Source organism: Miscanthus floridulus, chromosome 2 (assembly GCF_019320115.1).
Source record: "Miscanthus floridulus cultivar M001 chromosome 2, ASM1932011v1, whole genome shotgun sequence".
NCBI lineage: Eukaryota > Viridiplantae > Streptophyta > Magnoliopsida > Poales > Poaceae > Miscanthus > Miscanthus floridulus.
In genome coordinates, this window is record NC_089581.1 from 136178702 (window position 1) to 136198707 (window position 20006).

Sequence of the window (20006 nt, forward strand, 5' to 3'; positions counted from 1 at the left end):
ATCTCCTCCTCATCCCCTACTAGTGAGCCCACTGCCACGCCGAGGGGTATGATGGCATGAGCTCTGGCGAGGAGCAGGACCATGGGTGCAAGGACCGTCGCCATTGGTGAGAATGGATGGAAGGAGATATGCAGCTAGCTAGAGATTGAAGAAGGAGCTGACCTATAGGGCCCACACGTCAGTGGGTCCAGGAGACAGAGGGAGCAGGGGCATTTTCGTCTATACGAAAATACAATGTACTGCAGGTGGGCCTAATGTCTTCACTAGTGTAGAAAATGGCACAGCTCCGGTCTCTACTGAATTGTAACGGTAGAATTCGGTGAATAGTAATGGTAGTTTTCAAAAGTTGAAGAATTGTAACGGTATCAATCCAAAAAAAAACCCCGTTCACTTGCTCGTATACGATCGTGGATTATAAGCTGGAATAATATTTTTCTCTCACATCAAACCATCCAGCAGTAAATAATCCACACTCGTTTACGACGAAACGAACAGGCTGCCTATATATAAAGTGCAAATTATAACCCCATCATGTAGATAACAAACAAGAAGGCATGGGAAACTATTGAACCTGTATCCTCTTTGATGAACTTCAGAATTCAGATCCTTCTTGTCCATGGACATACCAAATGCAACAAAGAAAATGTCAGCCATTTATGCTGGAATCCGCAACCGATCCAAAGTCCAAAGAGCAGTCAGACAAAATGGTCAGGTGCTCCAATTATTAAGTGGGAGCATCTGATTGCCCAAGAGTTTCCTTGTGAAATTCATGTGTTAACGTTGTTTCCTGGACACAAACTGAAAAGGAATGGTTGATGAATATGCACAGATCTCCCTGTGCCGGGATGCACCCAACTTACACCCACACCAAAAAAAAAAAAAAGGAAAAAAAGAGAGAGAACATTGTGATCTCATTAGTAATCAAGGTCACACAGTAACATCCCTGGGCCCAAAATGTTTGTCAATTAAAATCAAATAGGAAGACCTTATGGGTTCATATACACTCCAGTTGATGAAATTCTGAGATACAACAACAAAAAAGTGCGAGTAGAGGCAAAAAGTCCTATACAAAACTATAAGTCCACTGCTAGTTCATTACTTCCAGATGGACTGCTGCAGGGTAAGCAGCTGCATCTGTCTGATCAGATATGAGCTAGTACAAGGTCAAACGATCCTTTTGGCATGTCTTCTGGATCTCGGCACCGGTGGAATAATCAAATCATAAGTTCACAACTAGGCCCCACATAATTTACTCTCCCCCAGGGTGATTGTTTTATATTTCAGTAACAAACATGTGCTGGTGATTTTCAACCTATAATCGACAGAGTTTTCCAATAAACACAGCCAGGGACAGAGTTATCTGTGTGACTGGAGAAAAATAAACGAACACTATTAGCTGCTTGTTTTTGCAACGTGCCAGTATTGCTTGACCGCGAAGAGTATCTTCTCAGGTACATGAGGGCCACCCTCATGATCAGCCAATCTTGTTGTTAGAGGAGTCAAGGGCCTATTGGGCCTTAGCCCATTAGGGTTAATTAGTCGCTTGCTTAGGGGCCAAGTCAGACCTCTCTATATAATGAGAGGAGATGTATCAATCTAATCAAGCAAGAGATTAGAAGGAAATCCCTTCTCTCTTGCCGGCCGTGGGCGAAGCCCCGCGGCCGGCCTCCCCCAGCGCCCTGGCAGCCCTAGCCGCCGCCGCTGTGAACAGTACCCACGGTACTGTAGTGTCACGGGTACTGTAGCACGCTAGCCGCCGTCGTGCCCCTCGGCTCTCTCCTCTCAATCCTAGCAACCACTCCTCTCAATCCTAGCAACCACATAACACTTGTCTTCCACCTCATGGCATTGGCTATTTTCTCCACTTTTACAAGAACATCAACCTTGTCACGAATTATGACTGCACCCTCCGGGCGTAAGATTCTGTCCATTTCCAGGAGTATATCTTCAGATTGGCACCTGTTCAAGAACACGAATATTAGTTGGGAAGATTTATTTTATTCACAAACTTGTCCCACTGCAATTTTACAAATGCTACATGCTTACTTGTTTTGGTACAAGCTGAAGATGTCATTAGAATGTATGAGATCATGTCCTTGGATAAGTAGAAAACCCTTCACACCTGGACCAAGAATAAGTGTATGACGAACAAATGAACATTCGATAAGAAAAAAAAAGTATTTTGCAATGCACCAAAACTGGCAGACATACGGTAAGTCAATAAACTCAAAGAGAAATATAAGAACTCAGTTTTTTCAAAAGCAGAAAAACTCATACTAGTGAACAAAGCACAAATTTAAAGAATTAACATGATGACCTTGGTGACAAGTTTTTCTATGGTGCATCTAGTGGATATCTAGGTGTTGATCTCTACTACCCACACTCAAATTTTGGGCCATTGGATCTTAATTGATTATTCCATCCAGGGGCTCTCTGTTACGGCGGCGGGCTTTGCTTCGAAGGAAGTATGGAGGAGATCGAGGAACGCGAGAGCGAGTTAGGGTTTGGCGGGCAGGAGCCGTGGTGGCTGTTGCAAGAGGAGATGATGAACAGTAACGAGCCTGGGCACCCAAGGGAGACGGTAAGTCTCAATCCTAGGTTACCTCCTCTATTATAATTCTTTAATATTTATACAAGTAGATCTCAACCGACTCAAACCTAACTTAATCCAATAACCAACTCTAATAGATAACCGTCCTATATTCTAGGACCTAATAACTAACAGGCCGGACTCCTAGCCAAACTAACAGGCCGGACTCCTAGCCAACCAGCCGGCTAAGCCGGACTCCTATCCAGGCATCTACGCCTATAGACCCTACCGACCATAACATCACTCCCTTCCTCTGGAAACAGCTCGTCCTCGAGCTGGAGCTGGAACGAAGGGTGAGCCATACGGAAGCTGTCCACTGACTCCCACGTTGCTTCAGACGGTGGCAGACCAGCCCACTGCACCAAGATGTGCCAGGAGCCGCGCTGCAGCCGGGAGCGCAGAACGCGTTCAGGCAGAAGTAGGGGGCGCCCATGCTGAAGCGGCGGCAGTGGCGGCGTCGAAGTTGGAGGTGTGCCGATGAAGGGCTTGAGGACGCCGACGTGGAACACATCATGGATGCGAGCATTGTCAGGCAGCTGCAGGTGATACGCCACCTGACCAATGCGCTCCACCACCTGAAAGGGGCCAGCATACTTGGGCCCAAGCTTCCGTCGCACAGCCGGCTCCAACGACTGCGTAGAACGATTGAGCAAGCGCAAGAGAACCCAGTCACCTACTGCAAACTCCAGGAACCGGTGATGGGCATCATAATGCTTGCGAGCGTACTGTTGTGCTTGGAGTAGCCTGTCCCGGACCTCAGCAAGGAACTCATCACGGCGGTCCAGCATAGCATCAAGATCTTCAGTAGCAGCTGTCCCCCGGTCGTATGGCAGCAAGGACGGGGATGGTCGCCCATACACCACCTGGAACGGCGTCGTGCGGAGGGCGGAGTGGAACGAGGAGTTGTAGCAGAACTCCGCCCATGGCAACCAGTCCACCCAGTCGCGAGGACGATCGCCGGTAGTACAGCGAAGGTACATGGTGATGACCTTGTTAACCGCCTCCGACTGGCCGTCAGTTTGGGGATGAAAGGCGGAGCTCATGCGCAACTTGACCCCAGCCAGCCGGAACAGGTCACGCCAAAAGTGGCCTGTGAAGACAGGGTCTCGATCGCTCACGATCGACTCCGGAAAGCCGTGCAAGCGAACGATGTCGGTGAAGAATGCGCGGGCGACGGAGGCGGCCGTGTAAGGATGCCCCAATGGAATGAAGTGGGCATACTTGGAGAACCTGTCAACCACCGTAAGTAGCACGCTCTTACCATGAGCCTTGGGCAGCGCCTCAATGAAGTCCAGCGAAATATCAGCCCACACCCGCGATGGCACCGGCAGAGGCTGAAGTAGACCGGCGGGGTGCAGAGCTTCAGTCTTGTTGCGCTGGCACGTAGCACATGTACGGATATAATCCCGCACAACACGCCGGTCATGTTCCACGGCGAAGTCCGTGCGGAGGCGCTGTAGGGTCTTCTGGATGCCCTCATGGCCAACCGTGTGAGCCAACTGCAGGAGATCAGGAAGCACCGCGGACGACTCAGGCACGTACACCCGGCCATCCCGAAGGATCAGCCCCTCGCGCACCATCCACGCTGCACCGTGGTCGCCATTGGTGACAGCATCGCGGAAGGCGCGCTGATCTGCGTCGTTGTCGAACTCATGGCGCAGCTCGTTGTAGAGGTCAAACGCCGGCACAGACAATGCTGCCAGCGATGCATCAGCGCTGGTCAAGGCCTCCAGCAGGGGAACATCTCCATCACGCCGTGAGAGGGCGTCTGCGACTGTGTTGGCGCGGCCAGGCTGAAACTCCACCCTGAAATCAAAGCCAAGAAGCTTGGAGACCCACTGAGTTTGTGGAATTGTCGATAGGCGCTGATCCAGCATGTATTTCAGCGCATAGTGATCCGTGCGCACGACAAAAGCACGACCCCAAAGGTAGGGGCGCCAATGACGCACGGCGTGGACGAGCCCAATCAGCTCACGCTCGTATGCCGCCACTTTGAGATGCCGGGCTGCGAACGGCCGGCTGTAGAACGCCAGCGGACCTGCTCCTTGATGTAACACCGCGCCAAAGCCGGAGCCGGACGCGTCACAGTCTACCACGAACTCCTTGCTGAAATCTGGTAGATGAAGAACCGGCGCGCTGGACAGGGCCCCCTTCAGGGCGTCGAACGCTGCTGCTGCCTCCTCCGTCCACTGGAACGCATTCTTCCGCAGGAGCTGCGTTAGGGGTGCTGCGATGGCGCCAAAGTCCTGGATAAAGCGGCGATAATAGCCAGCCAAACCCAGGAAGCCACGCAAGCCGCGGGCGGAACGCGGCTGAGGCCAAGACTGCACAGCTTCCACCTTGGAGACATCCATGGAGACGCCAGCTTCTGAAATCACATGTCCTAGGTAGTGGACCGCCATTGCAGCGAACGCGCACTTGGCGCGCTTGAGATGTAGGTGATGCGCGCGCACAACGTCGAGGACGGCGCTGAGGTGCTGCATATGTGCTGTCCAAGAGCCACTGTAGATCAGTATGTCGTCGAAGAAGACAAGGACGCAGCAACGCAGGAAGGACTTAAGGACAGAGTTCATTAGTGCCTGGAACGTAGAAGGAGCATTGGACAAGCCAAAAGGCATGACCAAAAACTCAAAGTGGCCATGGTGTGTTCGGAACGCCGTCTTGTGCACATCATCGGGGTGGACACGCACTTGATGATATCCGGAGCGAAGGTCCAGCTTTGTGAAATAGCGGGCACCATGAAGCTCGTCAAGCAGCTCCTCGACCACCGGTATAGGAAACTTGTCCTTGACGGTGACGACATTGAGTGCCCGGTAGTCGACGCAAAACCTCCAGGTGTTGTCCTGTTTCTTGACAAGCAAAACAGGTGCTGAGAACGGAGATGTGCTGGGGCTGGATCAGGCCGTGCTGTAGCATGTCCTCACACTGCGCCTCAAGCTCGTCCTTTTGAATTTGAGGGTATCTGTAGGGACGAACAGCCACCGGCTCGGCTGCTGGTTTGAGATGAATGCGGTGATCGCAGTCACGAGCCGGGGGCAGACTTGCTGGAGCGGCGAAAACATCGCTGTATGTGTCCAGGAGGCGCTCCAAGAGGTCCTGCTCAGATCCTGTGTCGGTGAAGAGGGTGCTGGACAGCAGAGGGTCGGCTGTTGGTGCTGGCTGCGAGCCCGACGCCTCCACTCCCACCCAGACAACGCGGCGGCCACGGAGGTTGAAGGCCATGGTACGCGTCGCGAAGTCGCACAAGATAGGTCCCAGGGTACGCAGTCAAGCGATCCCCAGGACGACGTCGCAGCCCTGCACGTGGATGGAGAACATGTCGAGGCGGAAAGATTCCCTGCCGATCTGAAGAAGGACGTTGCGGCCCAGGCCTTGGCACGCCATGCGTTCGCCGTTGGCCACTACGACGTGAGCCCCCCGGCTATTGACGAGGCGCAGTCCCGCATGGTGCGCAGCACTCGCCCTGATGAAGTTGTGCGTAGACCCGGAGTCCAACAGCGCCGTGAACTCATGCGCACCGATCCGGACACGCAGCTGCATGGTGTCCGAATCGCGGATACCTGTGATGGCAGACAGGGAGATCATAGGGGCATCAGGGTCAAAAGGGGGTGGATCTGCAGCAGGTGGCGCTGCCTTGTTGTCCTCAGCGTCGTCGTCCGGCTCCTCCACGATGTAATCGGCGACCTCGAGGTAGAAAAGCCGGGCGCACTTGTGGCCCCGCACATAAGGCTCGTCGCAATTGTAGCAGAGTCCTTGCCTGCGACGTTCCGCCATCTCCTCCGGTGTGAGCCTCTTGAAGGGGCGCTGTGACGTTGCCGATGAAGAGGATGAGGCTACAGAGATCGTCCCTGTGGCTGCAGGAGTCGTAGGGGCCACTCCAGTGGCGCGTCGGCGTGGCGGAGGTGGCAGCGCGAGCTGCATCGGCGTGTTCCGGCGCTCGTACGCACGTGCCAGGTGCATCGCCCGCTGGAGGTCCTGCGGATCGTGGAGTTCCACATCGACGTGGATGTGCTCGGGCAGCCCTCCGGTGAACAGTTTGGCCTTTTGGCCCGGTGACAGCCTGCCTGCATGCGCCGCCCGTGCCTGGAACGCCTCCATATAAGCATCAACTGTGGAGGTGAAGGGAAGGCGCGCCAGGTCAGAGAGATGATTGGTGCTGAGGGGCGGACCGAACCGCTGTTGACAGAGTGTGCGGAAGTCATCCCAGATTGGGCGCCCAGCATCAGACTCGAGCACCAGGTACCACTGCTGGGCGACGCCGGTGAGGTGGTACGACGCGAGCCAGACCCGGTCTTGATGGCGTGTCTGATGGCCATTGAAGAACTGCTCGCATTTGTTCAGCCAGCCGAGGGGATCCTCCTTGCCGTCGTATGTCGGGAACACGAGCTTGTGGTACTTGGGAACCACGTGACCCTCCTGTGCCCCTTCCATCGGCAGAGGAACAGACATCCGCGCAGGTGTCGACACCGCCGGAGCCGACGGTATTGGCATGCCCCCCATGACGGACTCGAAGGAGGGGATCGGCGATGGTGACGGCGGGAAGCAAATCTGCGTGATCGGCACGCCGAACTGGCTGGCCGACGTCGGTGGCGCCCTTAGTGCAGCAGTGGTCGCCATTGGGGCTGCAGTGGACGTCGGGAGTACACTAGACGACGCAGATCTTGCCTCCTGGAGTACGGGCGCAGATGAGGCCGGCAGCGCAGCGAAGCCGGGCTGCGGCAACTGTGGTAGGTGCGCTGCAGTGGGCAGGTCCCGCCCATCAATGGCCGTCAGGCGCTGCGCCATGTTGGTCATCTGAAAGTTCAGCAGGGCCATCTGGTTCTGAATGCCGTGGATGGCATTGGTGAATTCTGTCAGAGCTTCCGCAGGGATCGCGTACATCTGCGGCGGCGGTGAAGGCTGCGAGGTGGGGGAAATCAGGGCCCCCGATGTAGCAGGGACAAGGGCGCCTGATGTGGCTGGAACCCCAGACGTGGGGGGGGGGGGGGGGGGCTCGAGGTGGGTGGAATTGGCGGCGGAGCGGCCCCGGATGTCGACATGATCTCTGATACCAGGTTGTTACGGCGGCGGGCTTTGCTTCGAAGGAAGTATGGAGGAGATCGAGGAACGCGAGAGCGAGTTAGGGTTTGGCGGGCAGGAGCCGTGGTGGCTGTTGCAAGAGGAGACGATGAACAGTAACGAGCCTGGGCACCCAAGGGAGACGGTAAGTCTCAATCCCAGGTTACCTCCTCTATTATAATTCTTTAATATTTATACAAGTAGATCTCAACCGACTCAAACCTAACTTAATCCAATAACCAACTCTAATAGATAACCGTCCTATATTCTAGGACCTGATAACTAACAGGCCGGACTCCTAGCCAACCAGCCGGCTAAGCCGGACTCCTATCCAGGCATCTACGCCTATAGACCCTACCGACCATAACACTCTCCTTCTTTCTTCTACCTTTAGCCTTCTTTATCCAACCACCTTATTCTTCCTCCGGCCACGTCCCAAGGAGGACCCCAGGGCTCCGCCTGCTCACCTCCTCCTATCTCCAGTGGCAGCCTCCGTCTCGCCCTCCTCCCATTTCCTGCAGCCACAGCCACAGCCACTCCCCACAGCTATGCTAAAACGTCGAGCGAATTGCCCCCACACCAACCCTACCCATCCTCCACCACAACATCCCCGCCGCCTTATCATTACACCCAGCAACCACCTCCACCATCAAGCTGACCTTCCTTCCCTCAAAGGTTCAAATCCTCAACCCCGAAATCCTCAAATCCCCTAAACCTAATCTGCCAGGGATGAAGGAGAAATAGGCCAGTCTCGTTGGAGTTGGAGAGGAGGGTGTCACATAGCAAATCTGCTTCTCTATTACAACTTCACCTCAAATGGCTTCAACTGACACCAGCATAGCTAAAGTTCCGTTATATCCCTCAGTCTTCACATAGATTGGTAACTGAATACATTCTTCTTATATCGTTCTCAAAGCAAATACACTTACTAACAGCATAAGGAAAAGTTATCCAGACTATAAAAGTAGAATGTAACTACTCTGAAAAATGATTTCAGAATTTTAGTGAGTAATCAAACATAATACGCAAAAATCGAGAAATCCAGGATACCAACACAGCAAATACGTTAATACTACATACCAGTCATGATACATTCCTATTAATCCACGCTCGTAGATTACACCTAAAGTGGAAGTATTTGCAATTGTTGGAATGACATTCATGACCCATAGCTTTGGGGACTCTAGTGCAGCAGCAAAGCTACCAAGACCAGCATTCATGTCCATTATATTGCGATATCTTCCAGTATCAAGCAAGTTATTGGTTTTCTTGTAAGCCTTAACATGTTTCTGCCAAAGGTTATTGTCCTCTTCATATGACTGAACTGAGAAACCAGGCACAGAACCAAGGGTTATACGAGGAGGTACTGCATAGAGCCTCTTGGGAAAAGGCACTAATTGACCACCCGCAACCTCAGATACACTATTAACCTCAGGTAGGGGGGCTATACAAACTTCCATCTTCTTGTACCTGCGTATAGTAAATAGAGTCAGGTTTAAGAGCAAATACAGGGACAAAAATCATATTCTATTGGGAGGACTGGAGGAATGACACTCACCATACATCACTGTCACTTGTCAAATCACATTTGCCACCTTTTGGATTATCTTGTTTCATGGAGCAAGACTTATCATTTAATCTCTTTCTCCATATGGCGATACCATCCTTCTCAGATATCTTATTCCAACAAAGAAGCTGTGCAAATTGTTCTATTTTTCTTTGCTCGTTCCGAAGATCTTCCTTTGAACGTTGCCACCCCTTATAGTGAATCTTCCAGCCAATGGGCGGGCCTGACAGCACCCAATATCCACCAGGCCTTAGTACTCTGTCAACTTCCATCATGTACATACCATCTGCAGAAACAGAGCAATGAAAGTTTCATGCTTCAGATGTCCACACCATGGATCATTTACAACAAAAAGAAAGTCCTCATTGTGTTCTTACCATTTCCACTCCATGGAATTAAACATCTCGAGCAATGGGCCATGTCAAAGACATGAGATGGAAATGGCAGCTTTATTGACCCGAGGACACCAATATATGCAGGGACACCTCTCTCCAATGCAAACTGTACTTGTGCCTCATGATTATCCCGTGGTGCAAATGACATGGTCAAAACATTTTTCTTCAACAGGTAAGCACCCAAACTGGCAACCTAAATGAAAATATGACAAAGAAAAGAAGCAAGGGAAGATTAGAGCTCATGCAAGAAGAACAACCATGGCGCATCGCTCAGTAAAAATATGCATGCATTTTCAGGGTAGGGACTTCACGTACCCCACAACCAGTATCCAGTGCAGTTCTCACTTTCCCTTCAGCTATTGGGATGACAGAAGCAAGCTGGTCTATATATTTATCAGCACCCTGAGGAAACTGTGTTCCACCACCAGGAAACCTGAAAACATTGCCCTCATAGTGTACCCAGTTCTGGATAGCCTTCTCAACAGTAAGGCTCTTGTGTGGTACATTGGCATAAGGAACAAAATCACGGCTCTTTGGCCATCAAAAAGGAGCAACATAACCCTTTGGTGCTGGGATCAAGCAATAAAGCTTCTCCTCATCCGGTGGACAATGTCTCTCCCGATATATCATGTTATCTCTAGGGAAGGTCATTGCACGCTTTTGCTCCTCACAAGGAGTGTAATCAGTGTACTGCTCATCACATGGCTTGAAAGGTTCAATTTTGGAACTACCAGTATCATTTGGAAGGTTGGATGCACTATGATGGGTCTCAAAACTCAGATTTGGGAGCTGTGCACATTTGATCTGCTCAATGACCCACTTATGTGTTTTGTCTCCTCCTCCAGAACCACTTTTCTGCCAAGCACCCAAGAGATAGAAGAAGGAACAGAGGCCAAAAATCACAATCACAATTAATGTATTTCTGGTCCTGTTCTCAGTCAAGTTTCGTGCCATACCACCTAACAGAATTAACATTAAGATTCCGTACGACAGTTTAGTTGATATCTATGTAAAACAATGTTCCTCAACAATAGGAAAAAGTAGGAACTAGGAAGTAAATCCATGAAGTTCTAGATCTAGATTTCATCAAAAGGCATCAATATGTTGCATGGTTGAAACAGATTACCAAGAGAATTTGGGTATCATATCATTGGTTGGAAACCTTAATCACTCCTTGCCAGCTAATATAGTTACTTTGTTTTCCTCATCCGCACTTAGCTACTCTAGGTTGGGGAGTAGGGCCGGGGGGAGAAGTTGGAGATACTTTTCCTTATTTTGTATCCGGGCCTTGTTTAGATTGCAAATTTTTTTACTCTCTCTCCATCACATCAAATCTTTGGACACATGCATGGAGTATTAAATGTAGATAAAAAAATAACTAATTATACAGTTTGATTGTAAATTACGAGACGAATCTTTTGAGCCTAGTTAGGCCATGATTGGACAATAATTGTCAAATACAAACGATACAGTGCCAAATACTGATTCCTACCCTCAATCAAAACTGGGCCCCGGAGTACTTCACTTAATTTCCTCCGCAGTCTTAGGCTTCGGTGGCATTTATCACGCGCTTCTGGGAATTCTCTTGGTTGTGTTCAATGTTTACAACAATTAAACTCGCATTCAATGCTCTTTTGCGGAACCTTGAGAGCAACAAACATCTATTAAAATCCAAAGTAATATTCGACAATAACGAAAATCAGACCCACGTATTTGAACATATCACAATTTCATGTACGAAATCATGGATCATCAGTTAAGGATCTCAATTTGAAGACTCCGTGACATAGTGAGAGACACCCCTCCCCAAGCCGGTAAACCCAAACAGAAAGAAAAGACTAGCCACTACCCAATCGCTGAGGTACCACAAAGGGTCAAGAAGATAGCAGGCTGCCAAATCTCAAACAGAGAAGCAGCAGATCACAAGAGCGCGGAACTAGTCCGAGACATTCTTTCACACACCTTCCAGAACAACAAATCAACCGGAGATCCAGAGCGGGGCGCGGATCGGCGGACCTCGCGGGAACCGCGACGAGTAGAGCCCGGAATCTATGCGATGCGATACAAGGGATACCACCTCGGAGCTCTCTTCACTACGCCAGCGGCGGAGCGAGTGAGGCGAGGGCTGTGGGCTGAGGCCTGAGGCGGCGGCTCCTCTCTCTCTCTCTCTCTCTCTCTCTCTCTCTCTCTTCCCCGGTGTCGCCGCCTCGCAGTGCTTCAAAGTCGACCGGCGGGGGCCGGCAGTTCCGGTGCTTCCCTTCCGATCCGTCAGATCGGAATCGGACACGTGGACGGGCAGATGCAGAGGGCGTTTTCTTGCGGTGCGGCCTCTTCGCCTAAAAACCGCGTCTGCTCTGTGCTCTGCAGCGACAAAATTGAATATTTGACATCCAATCTGGGTGCATGTAAAACATTTGACATCCGTATCGTTGAAAATTTGATACTCCGACTGCGAATTCGTTGAAAACAGGTATTTTTTTCTCTTTTTCTCCATTTAATATTTTTTCTTTTTTCTTTTGCTTTCCAAGGCAAGGTTGAACTTCTGTAGTCGGGCTCCTCACCGCCTGCTGTTGCTCGACCATTGCGACGCCTCAGGCCTACGCCGACGGCCTCCATCAGCAGCGGAGCCGAAGACGGCGGGCTTTGGCTAGCGCCGGCGCCCAGCACCGGCGACCGTCCGCGCACACGCATGGCCGGCTCATTTAGCACCGGCGACCGGCCCTGCTCCCAGCCTGGCCCCGCGCATGCCCAGCCAGCGGCAGTGCCTCTTCCGGCACCCAGCGGCGGCGGCGTGAAGAACAAAGAAGAGCAGCCGCGGTGTGACGAACAGAGCCGAAGAAAAATAAGTACGGGAGAGATGCGTTCGTTTTTAGAAGAAATGGATGGATAAGGCAACTGTAGCGAAGCGAGCCATGACGACGACCACCGCCGCGCCGGGACTCGCCGTCGCAGCAACCGATCCCATCCGCTCCTTCCTCTTGACCGCCGCCGCCTCCGTCGACCTGGCTGCCGATCTTCGGGACCTCGCCTCCGGCCTCATCTCGGACCCCGCCGTCACCTACCGCGCTCTGCGCACCATCTGGTGCGTCACCCCGCCAGACACCCGCCCGCAGCTCCGCGACCTCCTCCAGGGCGCTGACTTCGTGCTGCCTAGCCCTAAGCCCGTGAAAAGGTTCTCTCTCTGTGTCCTTGGTGGCACTGTCTGCCGTGCGGTTCGTTTGCAGAGCGATCAGCTCAAGGCTAGGCTGGAGAAGCTCCGGGAGATACAGGAGAGGAAGGAGTACGCCGAGCTTGTCAGGGACGTCGCGCCGCCCAGCAAGGACGACGCTCCTGTTTTCAACGAAAAAGAAAAAAATGTTAATCAGAGAAAAGGGGGAGAAAACACCTGTTTTCAACAAATTCGTAGATAGAGTGTTAAATTTTCAACGACGCACGAATTGAATGTTAAATGTTCATAGACGTCCCGATTGGCTGTCAAATATTCAATTTTCTCGCTCTGCGGCTGGCCCTCCAGTACGGCCTCTGCATTTCCGAATTCCCACGCAAATCCCTCGCCGCAAGAATCTATGTCGATGATGATCCATCACTCGTGTCCTGTCCCAGTTCCATTTGCTGCGATTGTTCTCAGGCCGCAGCGCCGCAGCCTCGCCGATGCAATTTGGCGGTCCTACGTTGTGCGCCTCTGTTGATATAGGGTGTCCCCAATCTGCTCGACGGAATGCCTCGACGAGTAGCCATGGCTTTTGGGGCAGGGGGGAAATCGTGGTCTGGCTTCTTGAGCCGTCGCTACTTCGCTATTGAGGCCTTGTTTATATCACCTCCAAATTCTAAGTTTTTTCACTCTCTCTCCATCACATCAATTTTTGGATACATGCATGGAGCATTAAATATAGGTAAAAAAAACAACTAATTGCACAGTTTGGTTGTAAATCACGAGACGAATCTTTTGAGCCTAGTTAGTTTATGATCGGACAAAGTTTGTCAAATACAAACGAAACGTGCTATAATATCCAGATTGCAAAAATTTACAATCTAAACAAGGCCTGAAGCAAGCAATTAATGATGACATTGGCACAGGACAAATCACTGCTTTGGTTCACCATCCCCGGGAATTCGCTGCTTCCATTTAAAACGCCAAGAAGGAATGCCTTGCGCTGGGCTTGTGCCTGAAAGTATATTCTGTTTTTTTTTCTTGCGAGCACTTAATGATAACATTTTGTTACCTTACAAGAGTCACTGAAGTTTGCATGTTGGCTTTATCAAGGCATAGAAACACACAAAACGTCAACGCCACCCCCCCCCCCCCCCCCCCCCCACACACACACACACCAAAAAAAATGAAAATCATATGGTTTTATCAGGTGATGTGGTGGCATCTTTGCAGGCGTGGACAAGCCAAGGACGAACAGACAGCTCTCTTTTCACAGAAGCAAGGGTATGGAGGTTCATTTGAACATATTGTACTTTCTCTTTTACCTTTACCTTTTGTTGAACTTCTTTCTGTTTGCCCACCACTGGGCGGATCCAAAGGGGGGGCTGCCGGGGCTACAACCCCCTAGTGAGCCTGATTTCTTTATTAAACCACGGTTACTTAGCCTCAAATCACCATTAATCTCTAGCTTTAGCCCTAAATCTTCATTATTTAGCCCCCCTTTGTCCCCATCCTGCATCCGCCACTGAAGCCCACCAGCTACAGTTTTCAGTGGTGTACTTAAGGTGGTGCGATTCTCAGTCTAAACTACTCTTTTAGACTGAAAATAGCATCACGACAAATGAACTTAAACAAGGAATAGACAATAGAGGAAAAAAGTTATTGATCCATTTGTAGAACTTGAAACAATTATGAAGTTGTCTTCAATGTAGCTTTTTATGAGTAAGAATACTTGTTTTCATGGGAATATAAAGCATATGTTGGCAAACTAAGAATTGAATCTAGGGCTACTTTGCTCACAGTAACAACTGATGTTTTCCACCATAGTTTGCAAATTTTCTTGTATTGGTTACCTAGATGGATATGGACGATTCTTTTTGTCTCGAACACGCAGGAGATCTGTGCATCGTTATATTAAGAAGACAAGAGACAAAAGACTCATACATGCCCATTAGGGCAAAGGTCCAAAAAACAAGTGAAAATGCCAAAAACAAGAGAAAAGCCTCGACCAGTGACCTAATAACAAAATCATGGCCAAATGCTTCTAAAGGCCTTTGCACTCACCAGGCACCATAGGTTGGCCTCATCTCTAATGTCCTCCAAAATATTGATCATATGCACCGGGCAGACGTGTCTCCATATATATGCAGTTGTGAGCAATTAAGTGCTGTGCCGCGAGTCATTTTCCTAAGTAGATTAGATGACATGATCTAAGTTGCACTATCAATTTTGCATTACCTGTTTCAGACTAAATTATCTGTAGTTAGTGAATGCAAACATTATGTCTTAACAGCTCATATTAAAGAGAAGCAAAAGGACATGCATTAGCTCCAGTGCAATCTTTGGTAAAAGTTGGTTTGTTCTGTACTTGTACGTCTTTACTTGCATATAACTTTGCAAGTAACTATGACCAAAAGAAGAAATAACCGTGACATTTGAAATCAACTGTGTTGTTACTTTAATCAGTGCATCATCATTACTATGATCGGATCAACATGTTATCTGCTTTAAGATCATGGTTCTTTTTCATGTGGTAATAACTCACTAACTCTGGCTATGTTGTGTTACCTATTACTTAGCACAGAAGTAAATTTAAATTTGTTGTTTTCCAATGCCTTTTCTGATCTAGGATTTCTAGACCTAATTTTCTTCCATAACTAGCATGATATGATTGCTCTTTTTATTAGTGGGATCCTAATTTTTGTAGGTAACTAACTTGCCATCCTAGATGAAAGACTTTTGATTGTTAGTTTATTGGTCCTTTAGCAAGATATGAATGCATAAATCTGTTAGCTTTCAAAATAAAATAGTTGAATGAGCACTTTAGGAATCTGTCCAAAGAAAAGGCCAAATCATGGAAATTCATTCCTTCACCACCCACCTTTAATTTTCCTCCTTTTCTTTTGCAGCAAGGATGATCTTGTGGGCTCCCTTGCCCACTTCACAAGCAGGGATCTTAGCATAATCTTGCATCACTTTATTATTATTCATCTACTTGTTTTCTGCATCTATAAGTGCTCAACACTCAACAAATCAGTATATTTGCAGATAAGGTGGCCCTATCTTTACTTTAAAAGAAGTTAGTTTCTGTTTTTTTTTTATCTTTCAGCTTTGCCACTGATAAAATGCAATCCTTGGACCATGACCAAGAAACCACACCCGTTGGATCCCAAAAACTCTCCCCAATGCTTTAAGATTCATCCCCTCTTTGCGCTCTGCACCAAAGTAGGCAAAGCATTGGATGTTGGCATCCTACATGGAGAAACGTGAGGAAAGAAGCTATTGAAACTTGGTGCAGATCCTTTAAGTTTGAATGGCTAGCTTTGGTGGCCTTGGAAGATTCAAAGTGAGAAGGGTGCTTCTTGCAAGGAGGGCAAGCACAAGAAATGAAAAGCATACAAAAGCGCAAAGCCTTGGATTGTACTGTTGTCTGCTGGTTACCACAACCTCTCCTCTCTATCCATGAATGCTTCAGTTTTGGTTTTTACTGAAGACAGTAGTAGATAGAGGCGGGTGGCAACAGGGGTTTAAAGCAAGGGATTGTTCTTGCTGTTGCTCTTGAGCACTATTAGAGGATGGATGATGGGGTCAGGCTCCCCTCATCCACCACTCCAATGACTTTTGCAAAATCTAACTGTCAGGGTCTCAGAACCTTCTATAAGCAGCCTTAGACATGCCTCCCTTGTCCCTTTGTGCTTTGGGACCCGGCGTGGCCTTATTGGGGGCTATATCTACAGACAGGACAGTGCTGTGATTGATGGTTATACTGCATCAACCAAACTACTAGAGCCAAAGCACATCAGGCAGCACAAGTTGCATGTCTCCAGCTGAGGCGCAGCAGCAGCAGCAACAACAACGCCATGGCGAGTGCAAGAAGGTGGTCAAGGCTGTTTGCCATCTCGGCCTTTGTCTGCCTCCTGGTGGTACACCCTGCTGCCATGGTGAGCGGCCTAAGGAGAGAGGACATGGTCCTCGGCCGTGATCGGGCGCCGACGCCGGCGGAGGCGCCCGCCGCATCGACAGGGAAGCGGTTCGCGACGGCGACGGCCGTCGGCGCGGCGCAGATGAGCAAGTGGAGGGTCCGGCGGGGCTCCGACCCGATACACAACAGGAGCTGACGCGCGCCCTGCCCTGAAGTCTTGAGGCTGAGAAGGGTGGCAGCAGGCACTTGCCTGAAGCTGTGTCTGCTGTTCAAGCAGGACGATGAACAAGGCATAGGGTGTCTCTCTTTTTTGTTTAGCGATTAGCGACTAGCGAGAGAGGTAATCTCGCCTGCTGCTGGAGAGGAATACAATTGAGGAGTCTGCAGGAGATTTGTGGGCAATGAAAGGATGAATGAACAGGGTGTTTAGCTTCTTGGCTTAGCTGTAGGAGGATAGCAGGCAGGGCAGGTGGATGTAATGTACTAGGTGGTGATTCAGTTGGACTGTGATATAGGAGTAATTTCTCGTCAGATTTTAAGATGTGATGCTGTCTTTAGTCCGGTTCGGCAGGACTTATTGCTGCTGCGGCTGATTTATAGGGCTGATTTGTTGTGAGAGGAAAAATACTATTTCCATAACGAAAAAGTAGGGATAATTATGGCCGATAAGCTCAAACGAACGGTGCCTTTGTTTGCATTGGTTCAGAGGTGGATGTGCATGTCGCTGAACTCCAATGAGGAATGTGCAGGCGTAGTTGGTGCACCGGGATACATCATGAGCATGTTCGTTTGGTCGTAACAGTATTTTTCTCTCACACCAAATCAGTCAACAGTAATAATTCACGATCATATACTATCGTTTCAGCCCCAGCCATACGTTCAGGAAGACGTTAGTTGCAGGTTGGAAGGAACGCTTTTATGGCTTTGATTGATGAATTGCAGAGTGCGATTTGCACACTACTCACTCGTACAGCGATGGCACTGGTCCCTCCACTCACCCGTATCGGGCGTACTCACAGCGTTATGATGGCTGGTGGCGCGCTCTCTGGCTTTTGCCCATGACGCAAATAAAACAGTTTGGTTTAGAACAAATTTAGAAATTAATTTAGTTTATTTACGACAGATACTTGTTTAATGTAGGTCGGTCGCATTGGTCATCAGCTGTCACTGATCACCTCGCGCGGCGGCACAGCGGCACGTGGATGTGGTGGAGGCAAGAAAAGCACCGTCTGAGAGCTACAAGCAACAGCTACAGAATCGTAGATGAGCAGCCGAAACCCGTTCGCTGGTTGGTTTTAGCTAGGGTTTATCAATTAATTAAAAGTATTTTCTTTTTATAATAAATTAACACCCATCAGGCTTATGAGCCCAAGAACCAAATAAACAAACAGGCTGATGAATTGGACACGCTCATTGGCTGCTCAGGAACACGGCAAGAGAGCTTGCTTCACGCACGTGGTACGGGGCCACGGGTAGCGCCACCGAGCACAGCTACTGCGTACGGGCGTGATTGGTTGTCCCGCTCACATCGTCCGAAGGCCTATCCGGTATTACTCGGTGCATTGCGGCAATATTTGGTTCTCTGCTCGCACCTTTGCCTGCATCCTTTCGTTCATCTGCCCTCCTCTATCCCACACGTCTCTGTTTTCTCAATTTTCACTTCCCTCTCTATACAGGACGTCTTGATTCACGCATGGTGTAGGGGCCCATGTGTCAGACACCCAAAACTTTGATGCATGCATGCAACCAAACATGACCTCATCTCATACTAAACCAACAACAAAAACAACCAAACACGACCATTTGTACGAGCTCAACCCGACTTCTTTGGTCCTGCACAGCCTAGCCATCCTGGCTCGAGACTTGCTCTGCAACCAATCACGCCCACCGGCTCCATTGCCTAGCCGTATGTATGTACAGTACTCGCTGTGCGCTGGGATGAGGGCGCGACCTGGGGGGCAGGGCGCGGAGTCGGCCCAATCAATTTTCAGTTCTGGGCTTCTGGACGACAAACCAATGGGCTACGAGTATTCTTCCTTGTATGGTGGGACTGGCTTGTCTAGGTACGAAACACTATCGGATATAATAACATATCGAATACGGATAGTTGGTTTTCTCAGAGATTTTTTTTTGAAAGGGTGCTTTCTCAGACATTTGGAATCAGATATACGAATATGGGGTAAGCCGAACAGGACCTATGGTCCCGTTCGTTGGTCTAAAACTTGACTGCAATTGGCTGAAAACACTGTTCCGGCTGAATTGTTGTGAGAGAAAAAGACTGTTCCGGCTGAAAAAAAAACCGAACAAGCCGAATATGGAGTAAACCGAACAGGGCCACAAATAGTGTCGGATGCGTAGGATACTAATAGTTGTATTCTATATACATGTTAGAAATTCAACTTTGAGTATTCAAGATTCGAATAGAGTATGAATATTAAATGCCTGGTTTCTTATACGGAGTAGTCTTTAAACACTTTTAGGACAATGGCTCCGTTCGGCTTACCTTATAATCCACACTATTCAGCTTATTTTTTTAGCCGGAACAATATTTTTCTCTTACAATAATTCAACCAGAACAGTGTTTTCCAGCCAATTCAGCCAAGTTTTAGCAAGCCAAACGGGGCCAATGAATACTAGGGAATATCCATCCCGCCTTCATCCTACTTGTCTTACTATCTCCTACTATAACAGTGGTCATATGGGAATGGGATACAGTGAGCACTATTAGAGCAAGACTAATAATATAGCCGGTTGCTGGCTGTAAGGATTCTTACAGCCTACCTCTTAGCCGGCCTCGGCAAAGAGTTTGTTGTGGACCATTGCTAGGCCATGCCCTGGTGTGGGCGAAAAAGATGTGGTTAAAAAATCCCTCGTCGCGTTGAATGGACATGGTGATGAACGCACCGGCAAAAAAGAAGAACCAAGACTCAATATATGAGGCGCTCAACCTCCATCCACTGCTCGATTGGATTTTGGTCAATAGTCCTTATTGATCTTGTGGATATAGGTTGGTCTACACCTTGCCTGCTCCCGAAGATATAGGCGGTGCATAAGGAGCCTATGAGGTTGTTTGGTTTCATTGTGGCACACTGTTACGTCTTGTCTAGCAAGGATGGCTAGCGTGGACGCGTGTTTGCTTTCCTTACCTAAACATCTCGAGGACCGTATTGGCAAGATTTTGCTCGCTCACATGAGAGCTATTTTTTTTAAACAGATTAGACAAAAGAGCTGTCAATTATATTAAAAACAAGAATAAGTCCAAACTGAGTAGTACAACAGAACAATAACAACCATAAACGATGGACAACTATAAATAACGAAAG

The 20006-nt window shown here is 49.2% G+C and overlaps 1 protein-coding gene and 1 pseudogene across 1 annotated transcript; one reads left to right on the forward strand and one right to left on the reverse strand.

Annotated features, from left to right (window-relative positions):
* Positions 1–934: 934 nt before the first annotated feature.
* On the reverse strand, positions 935–11972 carry LOC136530746 (probable methyltransferase PMT2; annotated as a pseudogene).
* Positions 11973–12191: 219 nt separating this feature from the next.
* Positions 12192–13020, forward strand: LOC136537121 (uncharacterized). Its single transcript, XM_066529195.1, has 2 exons — positions 12192–12782; positions 12837–13020. The coding sequence occupies exons 1-2, from the start codon at positions 12493–12495 to the stop codon at positions 13018–13020; spliced, it is 474 nt and encodes a 157-aa protein (XP_066385292.1). The 5' UTR covers positions 12192–12492.
* The last annotated feature ends 6986 nt before the right edge of the window (positions 13021–20006 follow it).